Source organism: Saccostrea cucullata, unplaced genomic scaffold (genome assembly GCF_032062105.1).
Source record: "Saccostrea cucullata isolate Sc308-1 unplaced genomic scaffold, CSIRO_AGI_Scuc_v1 ctg9996, whole genome shotgun sequence".
NCBI lineage: Eukaryota > Metazoa > Mollusca > Bivalvia > Ostreida > Ostreidae > Saccostrea > Saccostrea cuccullata.
In genome coordinates, this window is record NW_026933077.1 from 38183 (window position 1) to 55117 (window position 16935).

At 33.7% G+C, this 16935-nt stretch overlaps 2 protein-coding genes across 2 annotated transcripts; both read left to right on the top strand.

Moving 5' to 3' along the window:
- Nucleotides 1–2844: 2844 nt before the first annotated feature.
- Nucleotides 2845–4184, top strand: LOC134237233 (uncharacterized). The gene is made up of 3 exons (XM_062719338.1): nt 2845–3049; nt 3369–3473; nt 3568–4184. Exons 1-3 carry the CDS (start codon nt 2845–2847, stop codon nt 4128–4130), a joined length of 873 nt encoding a protein of 290 aa, XP_062575322.1. The 3' UTR covers nt 4131–4184.
- A 7291-nt stretch (nt 4185–11475) lies between these two features.
- Nucleotides 11476–16652, top strand: LOC134237236 (uncharacterized). Its single transcript, XM_062719342.1, has 4 exons — nt 11476–11783; nt 15135–15322; nt 15699–15809; nt 15898–16652. The coding sequence occupies exons 1-4, from the start codon at nt 11617–11619 to the stop codon at nt 16458–16460; spliced, it is 1029 nt and encodes a 342-aa protein (XP_062575326.1). The 5' UTR covers nt 11476–11616; the 3' UTR covers nt 16461–16652.
- The last annotated feature ends 283 nt before the right edge of the window (nt 16653–16935 follow it).

Here is a 16935-nt window from a genome sequence, read left to right on the forward strand (position 1 = left end):
ACATATAGACGGACACGATAAAACTATGTACCCCCGAATCTTCGATTACTGGGACATAAAAAGAAATGGTCTTCAGTTAACTCTTCATATATAAACGGTATAAAAAAGACGTTACAAAAATGAAAATGTTTGTTCTGATTTTCATATTAAATTCTCTGAAAAACATACTCAGAACTGAGTAAAAGGGTGGAATAAAACAAGAGTTAAGAAATGTAATGAATACTATGTGCTAAATCAAAAGGTTATGTCTACATGTATAGTTTTTGCATTAGAATGTGTATTTTACACTAGCCCATAGCTTTACAGAGCATATTTTTAAGTGTTATACCCACCCCACCCCTTACTTATTTAGAAGGAAGTCGATTATCAACAAAAGCAAAAAAACTACCCTACCTTTATTTTTCTATAAGGAGGGACTAAAAATAAGCTTAAAATAATCTACTATTCTACTAATTTTTAACTGTTACTTTGCCACAATACTTTAAATTATACCCCCACCAACATTTAAAGTATGCTTTAATTATGGCGAAGTAAATTATGATATGATAGTACTTCTGTGAAGGTTTAACTTCATTTTAATATTTTATCTAGAGCCTCTTTCAGTATTATTGAAAGGTATAGAGTTTTATTTATATTTTTGCTTTTCATATATTTATTTTTTTTTGTTTTGTTTTGTTTTGATTTAACGTAATGTTCTTTTTTTTGGGGGGGGGGGATAAAAAGAATATGTATTTGCAAAGATTTAAAATATCTTTATTCATATAGTGATAGTCTGCATGTATAGGATGGAACATATAAAAATATACAGCATCGAGGCGTCCTGTCATCCATTTCTATTTTTACTCACTCGTCCGAATGAAACCTTATTAATTCGAACAAATTACTTATTTGCACGCACCGATATTAATTTGTCTGCTACAAATTTCTACTTTTTCCCGACAAATATTTTTTTTCTGAAACAACGTATCAATGGAGTCAGTAAAGAAAAAAAAATATTTTCATAAATTTCATCTCCAGAGTGCATTTGATCCATTTTCATGTACCATCTTTGATTTTCTAGGTTTGCTCCTTTATTAGAGAAATAAAGATTAATTGATTGATTGTTATTAATTGCTTAAAACTGATTTGTCAATATTTCGACAGAGAGAAATGAGGAACTTTATTACCCCCTACGTGCTAAGAAGAACAAAGATCAAATCTATTCGAACAAATGCATGAATTACTCGAAGGAAGAACAATTATAATATACAGCATATTTTTCCCTTTCACCTGTTATAAATTTGGTATCACCTTAAAGGTGGTCATTTTTCAATGGGGGTCATTTTTTTATAGGACTAACATATAAAATAATGACCCTAGGACTCTTTTTCGACAAAAAATGATTTTTTTCTACGGGTGGGGGTCATATTTTGTCGTTGAAAAATGGACCCCCGGTCATTATTCGATGGGGGTCATTATTCGTCTTTACACCGGCAACACTCTTGCTATTGACACATGTATTCTTTTTGCGACATTTTTTGAGATCTTTCAGAAAGTCCTCAATATTGGACTGATTTTCACTACCTCTCCCTTTGCGTGGAAGGGAAGAAGTTCTGAGTTTTCTTGCGTGTTTTGAGACTAGCTTTTGGTAGATTTTTCCGAGTTTGTTTTGCCCGGGCCATTTCTTATGATCAGTGTGCAAGGTGGCCTCACTATCCAATCCTGTGCCCCACTGCATGTCGTAAGTTCCCTCTGCAAAAATGATGTTACTCGTTGAGTGTTCAAGCTTGGCTTTTACCTCTGGTATCTGGTCAACTTTTGAACAAACGATTTCCTCCATCACCGTCTCCTTGTCGTTGTTCCATCCTAGTGGATCAGATATCGTATGCCCTAACCTTTTAGCTTCTAAAGCTGTATCTGCTTCCCTCACCTTCTTGGCCGCCTCTAGATAGCCAGCACGAATTACTTTGGTCAGTTGGTAAGCGTGCTCCGCAGATTTATGCTTTTCGCCGAAAACAGTTATCTCACACTGATAGAAATTAGAGAGAGGATTATACTTTCCTTGAAATACCACAACTTCACTGGCATCTGACGTATCCACATAGTGCTGACACTCCGTGGATCCTGGAGTATGACCAGGTTCTCTACAGATTCGACAGACTTTGCCGTTCTTACACTGCTGTTTCCTATGTCCAGTTTCCCAGCAGTTGAAACACTGTACTTTGGGATCCATAGAAGTCTAGTTCCGATGGTATATTCGGCATATGTAAACACGGTGTGTTTCAGGGTGTCTAATGTTTTCATATTTTATTTCACCTCTGATATTTACATTAGATGTTTTGAGCATATCAAAGACAGCGCTGTCATCAACGGACAGGGGTAGCCCACATATGGTAACCTTCAGAACTTTGTCATCAGGACCTTTACCTCCGGTGGAGTAGGGGGTTCGAATCATACACCTGTACAGAGATGTTTCTAACCACAAACCCTTCTATAGCTAGCAATGATCTACATTCTTTAGTTTTGAGGTATACTCTCCATAGATCCCGCTCTAGTTGGATACAGTGAACTTCATTTCCTACCTTCTGATGTAGCGCCTCGTACATTTCAAAATCACTGATTTTATTTACTTGATCCAACTGAATTTCTGAGTTTTTGATATATACAGGTTTGATTGTTGAGATTTGTACACTGGACTCCATTGTCAATGTTTGTTGGACGTCCGTGTTTGCTCTGCTCCTATTTTGCATTGTTTTATGGATTTTAAATACGTTCGTTATCTCCATGTGTTTGTTTAAAATAACTCATGTGAATACAATATGAAGGAAAACCTTTGCAAAGGAATAATATTTAATGTAGTGCAAAATGTTTCTCTTTAATAGGTATATACAGGAATGGTTAGGTTGTCTTGTTTCAACAGGAATCGTCAAGATTCACGAGGATGGCAAATATTCACTTCCGTATGAGGATTCTATGGTAAAAGAATGTTGTAACATCGCTGCAGCACTTCCGGTTCTGAGTGATATGTTCCCTCGTCTAGAGAAAGTTTTACCGGAGGACGGACCTCGCGGTATGATTCTCTTTATGATAGGTGTCTAATCGCTTATAAACGATGGCATTCATGTTATTTTGAATGATTTTTAAACGTGTTTTTTGTTGTTGGCTAAAGTATTTGAAAAAAATAGTTTAGCTTCGATTGTGTACTTAAAAGTTACTATTAACTGTAATAAGTAAACGGAAAGCCAAGCTTCTCATCCGTTTATGAAAATGTAAATGTCATATGATTCTGTAGCCATTGACTCCTCTATCTCTTAACAGATCTCATTCAATTTAATTCTACATTGTAATGTATTGATATACGTTAATAAACATTCTTTTATTCATTGAAGGTTATGGCTACTATGACCCTTTCCTCGAATGGTGGGGTACCTATCACAATCCGGAAGTGACGTGGATTCACGACCAACTGATTCCTATACTTCATTTTAAATCAGGTAATTATTAACAAAATAAAATAATTACAAAATGCATAAATCAAGAAATAAAGAAAAGATTTAATGTAACTATTTGGCTTTTTTGATACATCAGGCACTCAATTTACGCTGCTGGATCTTGGATGTGGTTATGGAAGGCTAACTAGAGAGATAGCGAGATTATACCCTGACAGTACTATCATTGGGATTGATATGGATCAAGTCTCCATAGATCACGCCAACAAAGAGCTGGAAAAAAGCGACCAGAAAAACCTAAAATTTCTCTGTATGAAAGGAGGGCATCTTCCAAAGGATTGGACGGCAAAGTTTGATTTTGTCATTTTGGTTGATCTTCTTCATGACTCATACGAAGTAGACGACATTTTAGAGGAAACCAAGCGAGTCCTTAAACCAGATGGGTACGGCGCGGCATACGACCCTCCCGTATCTTCAAATCACAAGAAGCTAGTTGACAACAAGGCAGCCCAGTTCTTTCTGCCCCTGAGCCTATTTTCCTGTCTACCTATGAGTTCCTCCGGACCTTCAGGGGGAGGTCTGGGTGTGGGGTGGGGCTACGAACGAAGGAAGGAAAAGGTGGAGGAACATGGATTCAAACTGATTCCATTTGGCGGAAAGGACGTGAACACGATTCAGGAGTGCATTGCCTTCCAGAAATAGAAGAAACACAAATATAATGCAAGACGAATGCATCCGATGAAAGCAAAGTTACCACTGAACTTCTATTTTTATGCTTTTCGCGCCTTTCTAATAGAACTTGATACAGACTTGTAGACTAGTCAGCCTTTACTATATATATGGGAATTCTTTTTCTCTTTGCTTTAACTTTAATTATATAGCTACAACTAGTTAGAAGGTTTAGGTAACAAATTAACCATAATATCATCTTGTACAACGCAACAGTAACTTCTTTATAAATATCAGTCATTGTGAGGCAATTTTCTTTTTTGAGTAACAGGGTCTTATTTTAACTTATAACATTGAGTCATAAATATGGATTGGCGACATGATTATCTTGAATTATAGTATGCTTGTAGATATATAAAGACATATTAAATGAATAAAATTAATCCAACAATGCATAAAAGAATGAATCCTCTTAACACGGCAATCTCGCCCCTTTTTAAATGCAGAATTTTACCCTTTTTAATTAGAACATTGTTATCTTATAGCTAAATTCTTCAAGTATAGTCTGTATAGATACAAATAAAGGATTTTTTAAGGAAAGAAACCTTCAATATAAAAATGATATCGATTAAATAAAGTCGCATATTTTACTGTAAAACTTCGCCATTACGGCTATATATATATAGGTCATTGTACTGGTATTTGAATTAGAAGGCGGGGCGTCGTTCAAGCGTGCGATTAGTGTGAATACATTAGCGTGTGTTCGAAGTGTACTAAGTTTTATGATGAAGTGTCACCTGAAATCCCAATTTTTTAGTGTTAGAGACCGACCAAATATAAGCATCCTTTTTTTAATTTGTCAGGCTTAACTTCGTTTTTTTCTGCTTAACACACGAGTTCTATTTGAAATGATGTATTAGAAAATCGTCAAATTATTTATATATAAAGAAACACAATGGAATTAGTGAATAGAACGTATAAGGCAGATTACACTTTTTTATACTTTAAAACTTGATTTTTTAGAGATAATAATTAATCCACTAAAGCTTATAATTAATACATTAAAGCTTATTGCATTTACGTGAATAATTATTTCATAGCACGTACATATACAAGTTTGCGAAATTCGTGTGCTACAACAAAAACGGTTAAATTATGATATAAAACTTCACTCTGTGTATAAAAAATAAAATTACAAAACAGTGAAAATTAAACGTCAGTTTAACGTCAATATTATCGCTGCTGGATATACATGTATATAAAAAAGAAAACGCTTTGTTAGACAAGTGTACTTTGTACAGTCCAGATTGCATTGTTTAAAAAAATTCTCGTCCTATAGTGAGATAAACAGTAAACCATTTCAAAAAAAAAAAGATTACGTCCTTTTTCATTCGATTTTTTGTTACTAATAATTATATTGAAACTTTTAACTGTTGTTAGATTTTGTGCCGATGTGAAAAAAAATCATACGTAGACAATGCTTCTCATCGTCATATGATTATTACAAGATTATAGATCAACACATTTTCGTAAACATAAACATTTATTTTGTCGAAGTGTGAAGTTTCATTCCATTTGATTAAACAGAACTCACGTTAGCCAAAATCAAAAGCAACATGTTTTGTTACCACGGAGCACGGTTAACCAATATTGTAATGTCAAAAACAACGCTGAGAAAGTTTGTCAAAAGTATACACATTTTTGTTATTTCAAACACGGTTTGTTGCGTCTTCTCCATTCAAAATACATATCCACAATACTTAACACCTGCTTTGCTAACAATTTTACAAATATAGCACGTGTTCGATGCTTTGTTATTCATGAGGTCAAAGACGGGTTGAATAAATACCGAAAAAAAATCGACGGAAATATCATTTAATAACACGTAAATTAAAATGTTTCTTAAATATTTAGGGTACTTTTTAAAAATTTTAATTCTTTTAAAAATTTTAATTCTACACGATGTCGCATTAATCTGCTAAAAGCATGAAAGTGAATAAAAGTTCGATAAACAAGGTGCCTTTACTATAGGGACAGGTACCCGTGATTTTGCACCTTTTTGAAAAATAACATGTGAGCGCACGACTGTTTCAATTTCTTTCAAGAATTAAAATGACAAGTATAACTCTTTACATTGACCCTATTTAGTACAACTTGAAACATCGATGCGCTCATATAAAAAATGGGCTTGCAAAATGGGGGTGTGGCCAAAAGTCTATGAGAAATAGATGTAAACAACGTACCCCTGCTATATTAATCAGATAAATGCCCAATTACAGTGCAAGGAAGTGAAAATTGAAAATGAAATTAATTAACGACAATGTTTGATGGAAAGATTGAGACAAAAATATGTAGAAAATCTTTAAACTTATTTGTTGTAAACTATCGGGGGGCCAAATTAGGACGTTTAAACGATTCATTCTTTAAATCATAAACCAAATTACTGATGCATCATATCGTGATGTGATGTTACGTACTTAATTAACGTTCTTTTTGCAATATTAAGTGCCATTTCATTTGTCATTACAATTCTTGACCAAGAATCGGATGATTGATTGATTGATTGTATATTGTTTAACGTCCCTCTCGAGAATTTTTCACTCATATGGAGACGTCACCGTATACCGGTGAAGGGCTTCAAATTTTGACCTTTACTCGGCACCCAGGGCCATTGAGCTGTGAGGGATCTTTATCGTGCCAACGCCTGCCGCTGACACGGGGCCTCGGTTTTTATGGTCTCATCCTAAGGACCCGCAACTTTCACTTCAAAGTGCCGAGCGCATGGCGAAGGAACAGTTGCTACCCATTTTTTATCGACTTAGGTCAATCGCGGCCGAGATACCAACTCACGACCTCCCGATCACGGAGCGAGCGCTCTTCCAACTGAGCTACCGTGAACGGTAAGAATCGGATGATAAATGAAGATATTGAACAGTAATCAGGCAAGCATAAAAAGACAAATCTTCACCCCAAGAGTCCATTGAAATTATACAAACTAAGAGCAGAATAAACATATAATAATCTTTAAAGAGGGTGGGGGGTGGCAGCCATTTTCAGACTATTTTGATCTCCTTTAAAAGAAGAGCTCCATATAAAGATATACAAAAATGATCAAATTTTAAAACTAAATGTATGAATTTTTCCTTTGCCAAATGATAGTTGACAGCTTAAGATAGCGTATCTAAAAAAAATAATTTAAATCTTTTAGTTAATTTGCGGTTAATTTGTTGATCCCCTAGCCTCCTTAAAGAACATTAAGACGTGGAATCGGATGCGATGGAAGATTCAACAATAATCCCCTTTTATGTTGAACTGCTCGTTGCAACTTCCAAGTAAAATTAAAGAATTTAAGAAATGCGTGTTATTATTATTTTTAGATTAGAGAAATTGACTGACATTTGCAAGTGCTGCATTTTTTATTACATTTTCTCATCACAAGAGAGAAATATTATTCACTGCACCGAGAGTCAATTGTACCCCTCTTTGGATAAACAATGAGCTGAATAAAAACAAATATCTCATTTACTTTAAGTTAGGGTTCAGATTCCGAAATCATTTTATTTTTTTTTTACTGAAAATCCTCCCTAGTTAAACAAATATATCACAAGACAGGCACAAATCACATGTTTATTTAGCTAAAAAAAAAAAAGGAGTCGAAAATGCTTTCATCTTGTATTATTATAATATACAACGACTTTTAAGTATTGGGATATTCAGATTACTATACGACTGGGTGTTGGTTGTTTATTCAACGTCAAATTAAGTCGGTAATATCCTCTAATAAACAGAAAATTACTGCACTGTTAATCTGAGAATCAAAGGGAAAATTAGGAATGCTTGTGGCGCATAATACATTTAACTACATATAGTTACAGAACAAATATAACTTAAAAGCTGTATAAATGATGCTCATAAATATCACCAAAATTAGCAATAAAAATGATGAAAACTCTATCAATAAAAAGAAATTAAATCATTGCCGAGATAGAAAGGCAAAAACTCAGTTTTTATGTCTAGAAATATCAATAAAGTATCATTCAAAACGAACGGAAAAGAGCAAAAGTACAAAACTAGAGGTACTGTGAACAATGAGCTCACTAAATGATACCCCTCGCCTCCCATATGATTATCATGGAAAAGTCCATGTTTTGCCCTGGCCGGAAAACCCAAAATATGTGTCGGTTAAAAAAGTGAAATAGAGGTGCACAATGGCAATATGTTATTTCATTAAATTTCACTCACTGGTATAAGAGGAGTTGCGGATAAGAGATGGGTACCCCAAAGCGTAACAGACAGACGGACGGACAGACGGACATACCGATTACAGTATACCCTCCCACTTTTCAAGCGGGGGTATAAAAAGTGTCATCATTCTTCTATTCAAGAAATAAATAAATTAATTGAGAAGCCATAAAACAGTTTATTAATTCATAAAAGTTCATTTTCCTTGTATTGAAAACGATCAAGACAATTTATTGAATGAAAGTCGATATCTTTTTCGAACACTGTTAATACTTAAAATAACTACTAGTAATCTAAGAAAAATATTGAGTAAAAACTTTTTTCAAAACGATTTTGTTCTGTTATTTTTGGCGTGCTTTAGGGATTTTTTCGTCGAAATTAGACAGAATGACATTCCCAGCACATGCTATAAGCTGTATGACACACTCAGCATAAAATAGATGTATTTTGTAATAGTAACTAGAGGTATTGTGAGCAATGAGCTCACTTAATGATATGATACCCCCGGCCTCTCACATGGTTATAATGGCAAAGTCCATTTTTGCCCTGAACGGGAAACCCAAAATATGTGACGAATCAAAATGTAAAATAGGAGGTGCACAATGGCAATATGTTATAAAGATTCTGTGAAACGTTCATTGAATTTCACTCAGTGGTATGTGAGGAGTTGCGGATAAAATATGGGTACCCCAAAGTATAACAGACAGACGGACGTACGGACGTACAGCTAGACGGACGTACATGTACAGACAGACGGATGGACATACCGATTACTATATACCCTCCCGCTTTTCAATCGGGGGGTATAATAAGATTTAATGTTCTTACATCTTACAGGTAATCGAGAATTATAAGGTCAAATACTGAAATCACTTGACTATACCTTTCAATTATAAAAGGTGTTACCATATGGGGTTCCATACATCAATCTGCTGGAAAAACTTGCAAGCAATGATGTTTTACCTCACACTAGTTCTACATACTCGTATGTCCTTAGCATTTCCAACGTGTTATATATTAAGGTAAATAACCCATAATTACATCTTCCATGGTTGATCACAAAACAGCATCAAGTTTCTCTGTTCTTAATAGTAATGCAATAAAATAGCCCATGAGTCAATTTTACAACCTTCTGACAAAATCAACTTTAATTCTTTTAAGTTGGTTTTTTAAATTATAAATTTATCTCCTTCCTCGCCATGAAGAAACGCATTTACAACTGAAAGAAAAGACACAATATAACTACATTTACATGGATTTGAATCTTGGCGCATATATCTTTAAGACTAAGGTTTTCATTTTTAAATTTTTTTTATACTTATTGAGGGCTACCGCCCCAACCTCAAGCTTAAGAATGCACAAATTCAAATTGAGCTATCTTTTTTGGCATACTATAAAACCTGGCCTGGCCCCTTTGGCATGGCCTGACCTCTAAGTTGGCCTGGCCTATATTTTGGCCTCTAATTTGGCTTCAAACCAAATTTTGGCCTGGCCTCAAAAGTTGGCCTAGCCTCAAATTTAGTCTCGGTAAAAATTTTTGGCCTCAATTTTGGCCTCACTCAAGAACAATTTCTTTTTCAGAATTTGATTGATTTGATTGATTTTTTTTTATTGGTTTCATTTTTTCAAAGATTAAGCAGGTAAGTAATATATTTCTGTTGATATGTAAATGTGAACATTAAAATAATAATACACTACAACCAATATGATTTATTTTATTCATTTTCTATTGATCAGTTGCAATTCTGAAGACTTCCCATATAGGATTGATGATTTTACAGAGTAAAACACTTAGAAACATCAGTATAAATTATCAAGACAACAAAGACATGCAGATGGGTAGTTATTTACCTAAGAACTAAAAAGAATTTTAAATTTGTTTTTTTAAGTATCACTTGTTACAATTTTTTCCTTAAACTGTCTTTATTCAGAATAAAAAATCTTTTTGATGACTTGGACTACTTTTACAAACTGATAAACAAATGTGTCAATCTATGATATGCATGTAATTGGCCACATTTTATATAATAGGGTTCTAACGGTCTGGTTGATAGGATGCAATTGTTTTACAGCACAAATGTTAATAAACTATTATCAAACTCAACTTTTGTTTTGATAATTGTAGGTAGTGAAAGTTGTAGCAGGAAATTCTTTACAAATCATGGATGGCTTAACAGCCTATGCACATATACATTTCATTACTAATTAATTTCAACCTTATCTCCCTGTCAAGAACCATGCTGCAGAATTTTTTGTCATTGGATATCCAATTACAGTGTTACAGGAACAGAAAGTTATAAATTATCTGATAATATTATTTATATTAGTTTTTTAAATACCAACTGTTCTGAGATTAAAGTACATATGAATTTTTAACAGAGTAATCAAATTAGTATAATATAAATATTTTGGTATCTGCATTGGTATATGGACGTATATTTGTTTAAAAATTCTTTGTGCCTGTATTCATATATCACATTTAAGATAATGCAGGCACAACAGTAACACAACACTCTACAGTGTGTGAAAGGTGATGATTTATCACTTAACAAGTGGGAATTTTTCAAAGCTATTAATGAAATTTGACATGATTTATTACCGGTACTAGAGATATTTTCAATGTGCACAATTTGGAAAACATAAAATAAACTCTGATACTTTTTTGTCTATGAAATACCTGTCATCAAATCATAAAATGAAATAAGTGTACATACACTGATCGATTGATAATCAATAAAATAAATTATATTGGTGGTAGTACATGATTATTTTGAATGTTCACATTTACATATCAACAGAAATATGTCATTTATCTGCTTTATCTTTGAAAAACTAAAACTAATAAAAAACTTTTTACCAAGGCCAAATTTGAGGCCAGGCCAACTTTTGAGGCCAGGCCAAAATTTGGATTGAAGCCAAATTAGCTGATTAGAGGCCAAAATAGAGGCCAGGCCAACCTTTAGGCCAGGCTAGGTCAAAAGGGCCAGGCCAGGATTTATAGAATGCCACCTTTTTTCACGCTTCGGAAGTCCTGACACAACAAAGTGGCATCATTCATCATAGTTGATACGTTGCTAGCCTTTTACTCCACGTCTCTGCGCTGATCTAAAATCAAAATGGCGGCTGTACCGGTAAAGTGCATTCTATCAGTCTACAAAATCAGTAATAAAATATTTCATCACATGAACTAAGAAAACGGGCTTTCAACACTACATGCTTACACGTAACAACTGTCTACACTGAAATATGATAACAACAGTAAAGTTTAAATACTAGTATGGCGTCGGCATCAGGTCTTCGAGATTTACAACAGATAGTAAGGGATGGACTTAGCACTCTGGTTTTTGCATTTGGATACAAAGTCGGATTAATTGATGCGTTACTCAAAGAACAACACCCCTGTTCTGCGGAAGAGCTAAGTCAGAAGACAGGTAAAAAATTAAGGTACGTCTTCTTTGTTGATATCTATTTTAAGAACGTAACCTAGTTATTATTAAACTTTTACATTTTTGCTATGTGGCGCATTTGTTTATTGTATGCATGAATGTCAGATACTGGTCTGACTAAGAAAAAAAGTATTCATTTCCTTTCTTTTGCATGGAACATGTACTACTGCAAAATATACGTATAATTAAGAGAAAATTGCAAAAAGTAGATGCTATGAATATAACAAACAGTAATTATCCAAAATCCATTGAAAAAATAATTACATGGACTTTCAAAAACATCAAAGGTTGATGAAGTGTCAGAGGAGTAAGCATCCCTTGTGGACTGACCATATCAGCCCTATCCTCTTTGATGTGACCGGTTAAACGACAAATCAGTGTGAAAATAATGACCGTAATAATTTGAAAATCGTCAATTATCATTCACGTTAACTTGAGTTAGTGACAATATCAATTTATCCGCCAAAGTCACTTACAAAATATTCATGAGAAAGAGGCTTTTGATATCCTTGTTTCACCAATGTAAACTTCAACTTAAGGTCAGTGGCTTCTTTTGTTTCAGAAATTCTTGGAATACTTTTTCTTATCACATCAACTGGTATAGATACATGTACACTCAATATGCTACAAAAAATAAGGGATGCTGTATCTATCATGGTTAACATGCCGATATATTTAATGAAACTACAGGTGACTCTCGATAACTCGAACCCCGATCTCTCGAAGTGAACCCCCGGTCCCGTTTTTTCCCTCTATATAACTAAGCAAATTTACTCCTGATCTCTCGAAGTTCTCTATCTCTCGAACCAAAATCTGGGTCCCGTTACACATATTTCATTGAATTTTACTCTCTGTCTCTCGAAGTTTTGATTGCGCGTGTATATACGCCAATCAAGCGTAAAATTAATGCAGTCTGGACTTACCTGGAAACAGTGATAGCCTTGGGCTGGCATAGAGGTGTTAATTGGGTGTTGACATAGATGACACTACACCTGTGGGTCTTCCGTGTGTTGTTATAATTAATTGGTTATTATCCACAGGGTAAATTAGACACAAATTCACAACTTATTTTGAATTGAAACCGAGACGATAATTTTTTTGGAATTAATTTATATATGTTCGTTTTAGTCAGTTCCCATAGATTATGAACTTTCATTATGATTATATAGAGTCTACATAATCCCAGTATCGGAAATATTACACAAGAAATTCTTTTCTCAAGGACAGAATACCGATTAAGAAAAATCTGGTGAATACTGGTGAAGGACGATCAAGTCGCGGAATAGCCAAACCTACAATATTGCTATTCGGGTTTCATGTAATCAAGAAATAGGAACAAATAAATATTGAATCTTTAGGAATTCGTTTTATTTCTTCAAAATACAATCATTGTTGTTGATATCAAGTAAATTACCTGTAAAATACGATTGAAAACTTGCAATGACTTTATTTACATTTACTTCCGGTATCTGTAAAAGTAGAACTTCGATGTTCGGAACTGAAAATTCCGGATTTTATTTACTTTCCATCTCTCGAACCCCTCGATCTCTCGAACTTTTCTCGCGGTCCCTTGAACTTCGAGAGATCGAGAGTCACCTGTATATATTTATTGGACGCTATGTCCTGTAATGTTGCTCCACTAGATAGGTATTATCATCTATGATGATTAACTACCATATGATTCCATTACATTATATATAATCCTTGAAGGCATTTACTTGCACAGTAAATGTTATACTGCGGAGAAGAAGCTGTAACCAAAACCTAAAGCTCAGTATCAAGTCGGTTAGCTCGTGCGTTTATCTATAGGAGTAGTCATAGGTTGCTTCTTCTAGCTCTATTTTCCTTGGCTAGCTACAGAAGTACAATGTAACTCTGGCATTAGAACAATGTAAAAAGTTTTTATTTAGTTTTTCCCGAAAATATCGTAAACTAGTATGTTATAAATATGTATTTTTAGTATCTCCAATGAGTATAATAACCGGTTGTTATTTTTTATCATTTTATCATTTTTAGTAAACAAGCCCATTATTGAGTCGTTATCTTGTGAATGTTTTAATCTCAATGAACTTGAAATTAAAGGTGCCACACAGTTTGTCAATGTTGTTTCTTATTTGGCTATTTTACAAAAAATACGTTGATGGCAACATAAAGACTTACAGAACTTCAAGATAAACGCAATAACTTCAATTTTTCTATTGTTAACTTCCCTAATTTATTCAGTAATATACCTATATTGCAATGGTTAATGTCTCCGAGTTGATTTAATATGCAAGAACAATTGCTTTACGTATGAACAATTTCTAAAACGAGATAGAATTTGCAAAACAAGTTGACGTGACAAGAATATTAAAATTCTCGTTTGAATAAAGTAATCTTTTTCCAAGTTCTTTGATCGAAACAACGTCATAGTCACCCAATACACCAAATCTGCCAGAAAGTCAAACCTGACTGACCTTTTTTTAATACAAATTGTAAGCTCCTTATTTTCACAGTTAATTGTGTTCCCGATCGTGACAAGGAACACACAACAGGTGTGATCCTTTGACAGTGGATATTCAGTCGTCATTGTCAACTGATTTTCCTCTCTTACATTGACCTGTTTCAGTTAACGTTAAAGATTGATTTTGAATTTAATTTTTATTGTTCCTTATACATGTATCATTAAATAATTTTATTTTTAGGCCTTTTTTAAAATCAAATTTAACATGTAATTTATTTTTTTTTGATATCACATTATCAGTGTGAAAGGCTTATAACGATTGATATCCTGTCGCCAGGTGAAACCTATCAAAATGACATCTAAACCACAGTGTGACAAATATCCATGCGGTAAAACTTTCAAACTTTTTTCACATAATGTAAGAAGTTGGATTGTAGAAGAAAATCTTGTGATCGTGACCATTTCTATTTATGTCATAAAAAATAAATAAAAATTCTGCAGAAAATAAAACTGTCCAAAAATTTACCCAAAATATGTTTGATAAATTAATTTTTAATGTTTTTACCTCATGTATTATTAGCTATTATTCTTAACCGCTCAACTATGACTTCATGTAGCCTATAAAGGTAACCTAAAAAGACAAAAGCAAAGGAAAAATAAAGAAACTTTTTAAAAATGTAATATATTGCAATGTTTACGCCAAAGTTTCAACTGCAATGTGCCTTTTTAGCTTGTTTTGGACGTTCAAATGTAAAGAATATGTTGCAGGATAAACAATTTTTTTTATAATTTTCAATATGCTTCGCACTTGTGAAAATATCAAAAAATCCTGCCCCTATCACGTGAAATAAATATCAATATTTCAACAAAAAACATGTATTTATATTTATATACATTTTATTACAGGTACGTACAAGAATGGTTGGGTTGCCTGATTTCGGCAGGAATAGTCCGACTTCACGAGGACGGCAAATACTCACTTCCATATGAAGAGCCTGTGGTGAGGGAATGCTGTAGCATTGCCTCTGTCCTCCCTATACTCTGTGAGATGTTTCCTCGACTAGAAAACGTCATGTCAGAAGATGGACCGCGAGGTCTCATTTTGGTTTACAAGATTTTTCGGAGGTTTTGAAAATATTAAAAGCGCTAACTAAATTTTGATATAGATGCTCTTTGCAAATTAAAACGTTAAAAAGATACATGAGTTTATTATGAGAAGATTATTGTTTAAAAATAAAGCTTAACAAGTCTTTGGAAATCCGTATAAAGAGTTTAAGTGAAACCCTTTTGACTAAGTATAGAATCATGTAACGTTTGAGATTATAAGCCCTCATAAATTTTACATGTAAAGTTCCCAAGCTGCTTGAGTTGCAGGATTTCTTTCCAAATAATAGAGAAGTCATATTTTGCATAATGTACATATATTCAGTTAGCATATATACAATCTTTTCGCTTACTTTGACCCCTAAGGTTACGGGTGCTACGAGCCTTTCCTGCATTGGTGGGGTCATTTCTTTACCCTGGAAGCAATTCAAAAGTGGATAAAAGAGCTGTTTGTCCCAGTACTGGAACTCAAACAAGGTATAAAGATAATAAAGTGAGTTTTGTTGATTTTAATTTCTCTCTCTCTCTCTCTCATTAATTTGACTCTCCATTTTTCTTTAACCAGGGAACCAATTCACTATGCTAGATCTTGGATGTGGTTACGGAAAGTTTACTTTAGAAATAGCTAAATTGTATCCTGAGAGTAGCATTTATGGTATTGACATAGATCCCATCTCCATAGATCACGCCAAAAAAGAACTCTCAAATTGTGACACGAAAAATATTCAATTTATCTGCAGAAAAGGGGGAGAACTTCCAGAGGATTGGACAGAGAAGTTTGATTTTGTCTTCATTAACGACGTTCTTCACGATTCTTTCGAGGTCGACGCCATGCTTGAAGGAACAAAGAGGGTCCTGAAACCAGATGGATATGTAGCAACATATGACCCTCCCATATCCTCCTATCCCCACAAGCTAATCAATGATCCAACAGCACAGATGGAGTTACCTCTTAGTCTCTTTTCGTGCCTTCCGTTGAGTTTATCGGGTCCCTCCGGTGGGGGTTTAGGTGTAGGATGGGGATATGAACGAAAGAAGAAAAAGATAGAGGAACATGGATTCCGACTGATACAAGTTAGGGATAAGGACATTAATACTATACAAGAACGTGTTGTCTTCCAAAAATAAACATATGAAAAAAATGTACATGTATCATGCACTACGTGATATACATGTAGCAAGACAGGTTGTAATCGACTGATTTTTTGTAAGAATATTAAAGTTAATTAATGTTCTTACTTTATGATATACATGTATTCTATTTCTTTATGAAAAGGTCAAAATTACTACATTTTTTTAAACTATATCTTATGTTAAAAATACATGTATCTCTTTTGAGATTTTTTTTTTTTTGTCATTCAAAGACATATGTAATAAATCTAAATTATTTTCATATGTTTTGTTTTCTATTTTTACAACAAAGGAAATAGAAAAAAATTTTCACGCATATGAAAACAGATACTAGCATTTGAATATGAAAAACAAAATTTATCAATTTTATTATTTCTTTTTTAGAAAAATGAACGACGTTTTACTTTCGTAAATTAGACTTGACATTTAAAATGTGAATTGCAAATCTGAATTAGGGCTAAAATCAGCCTAA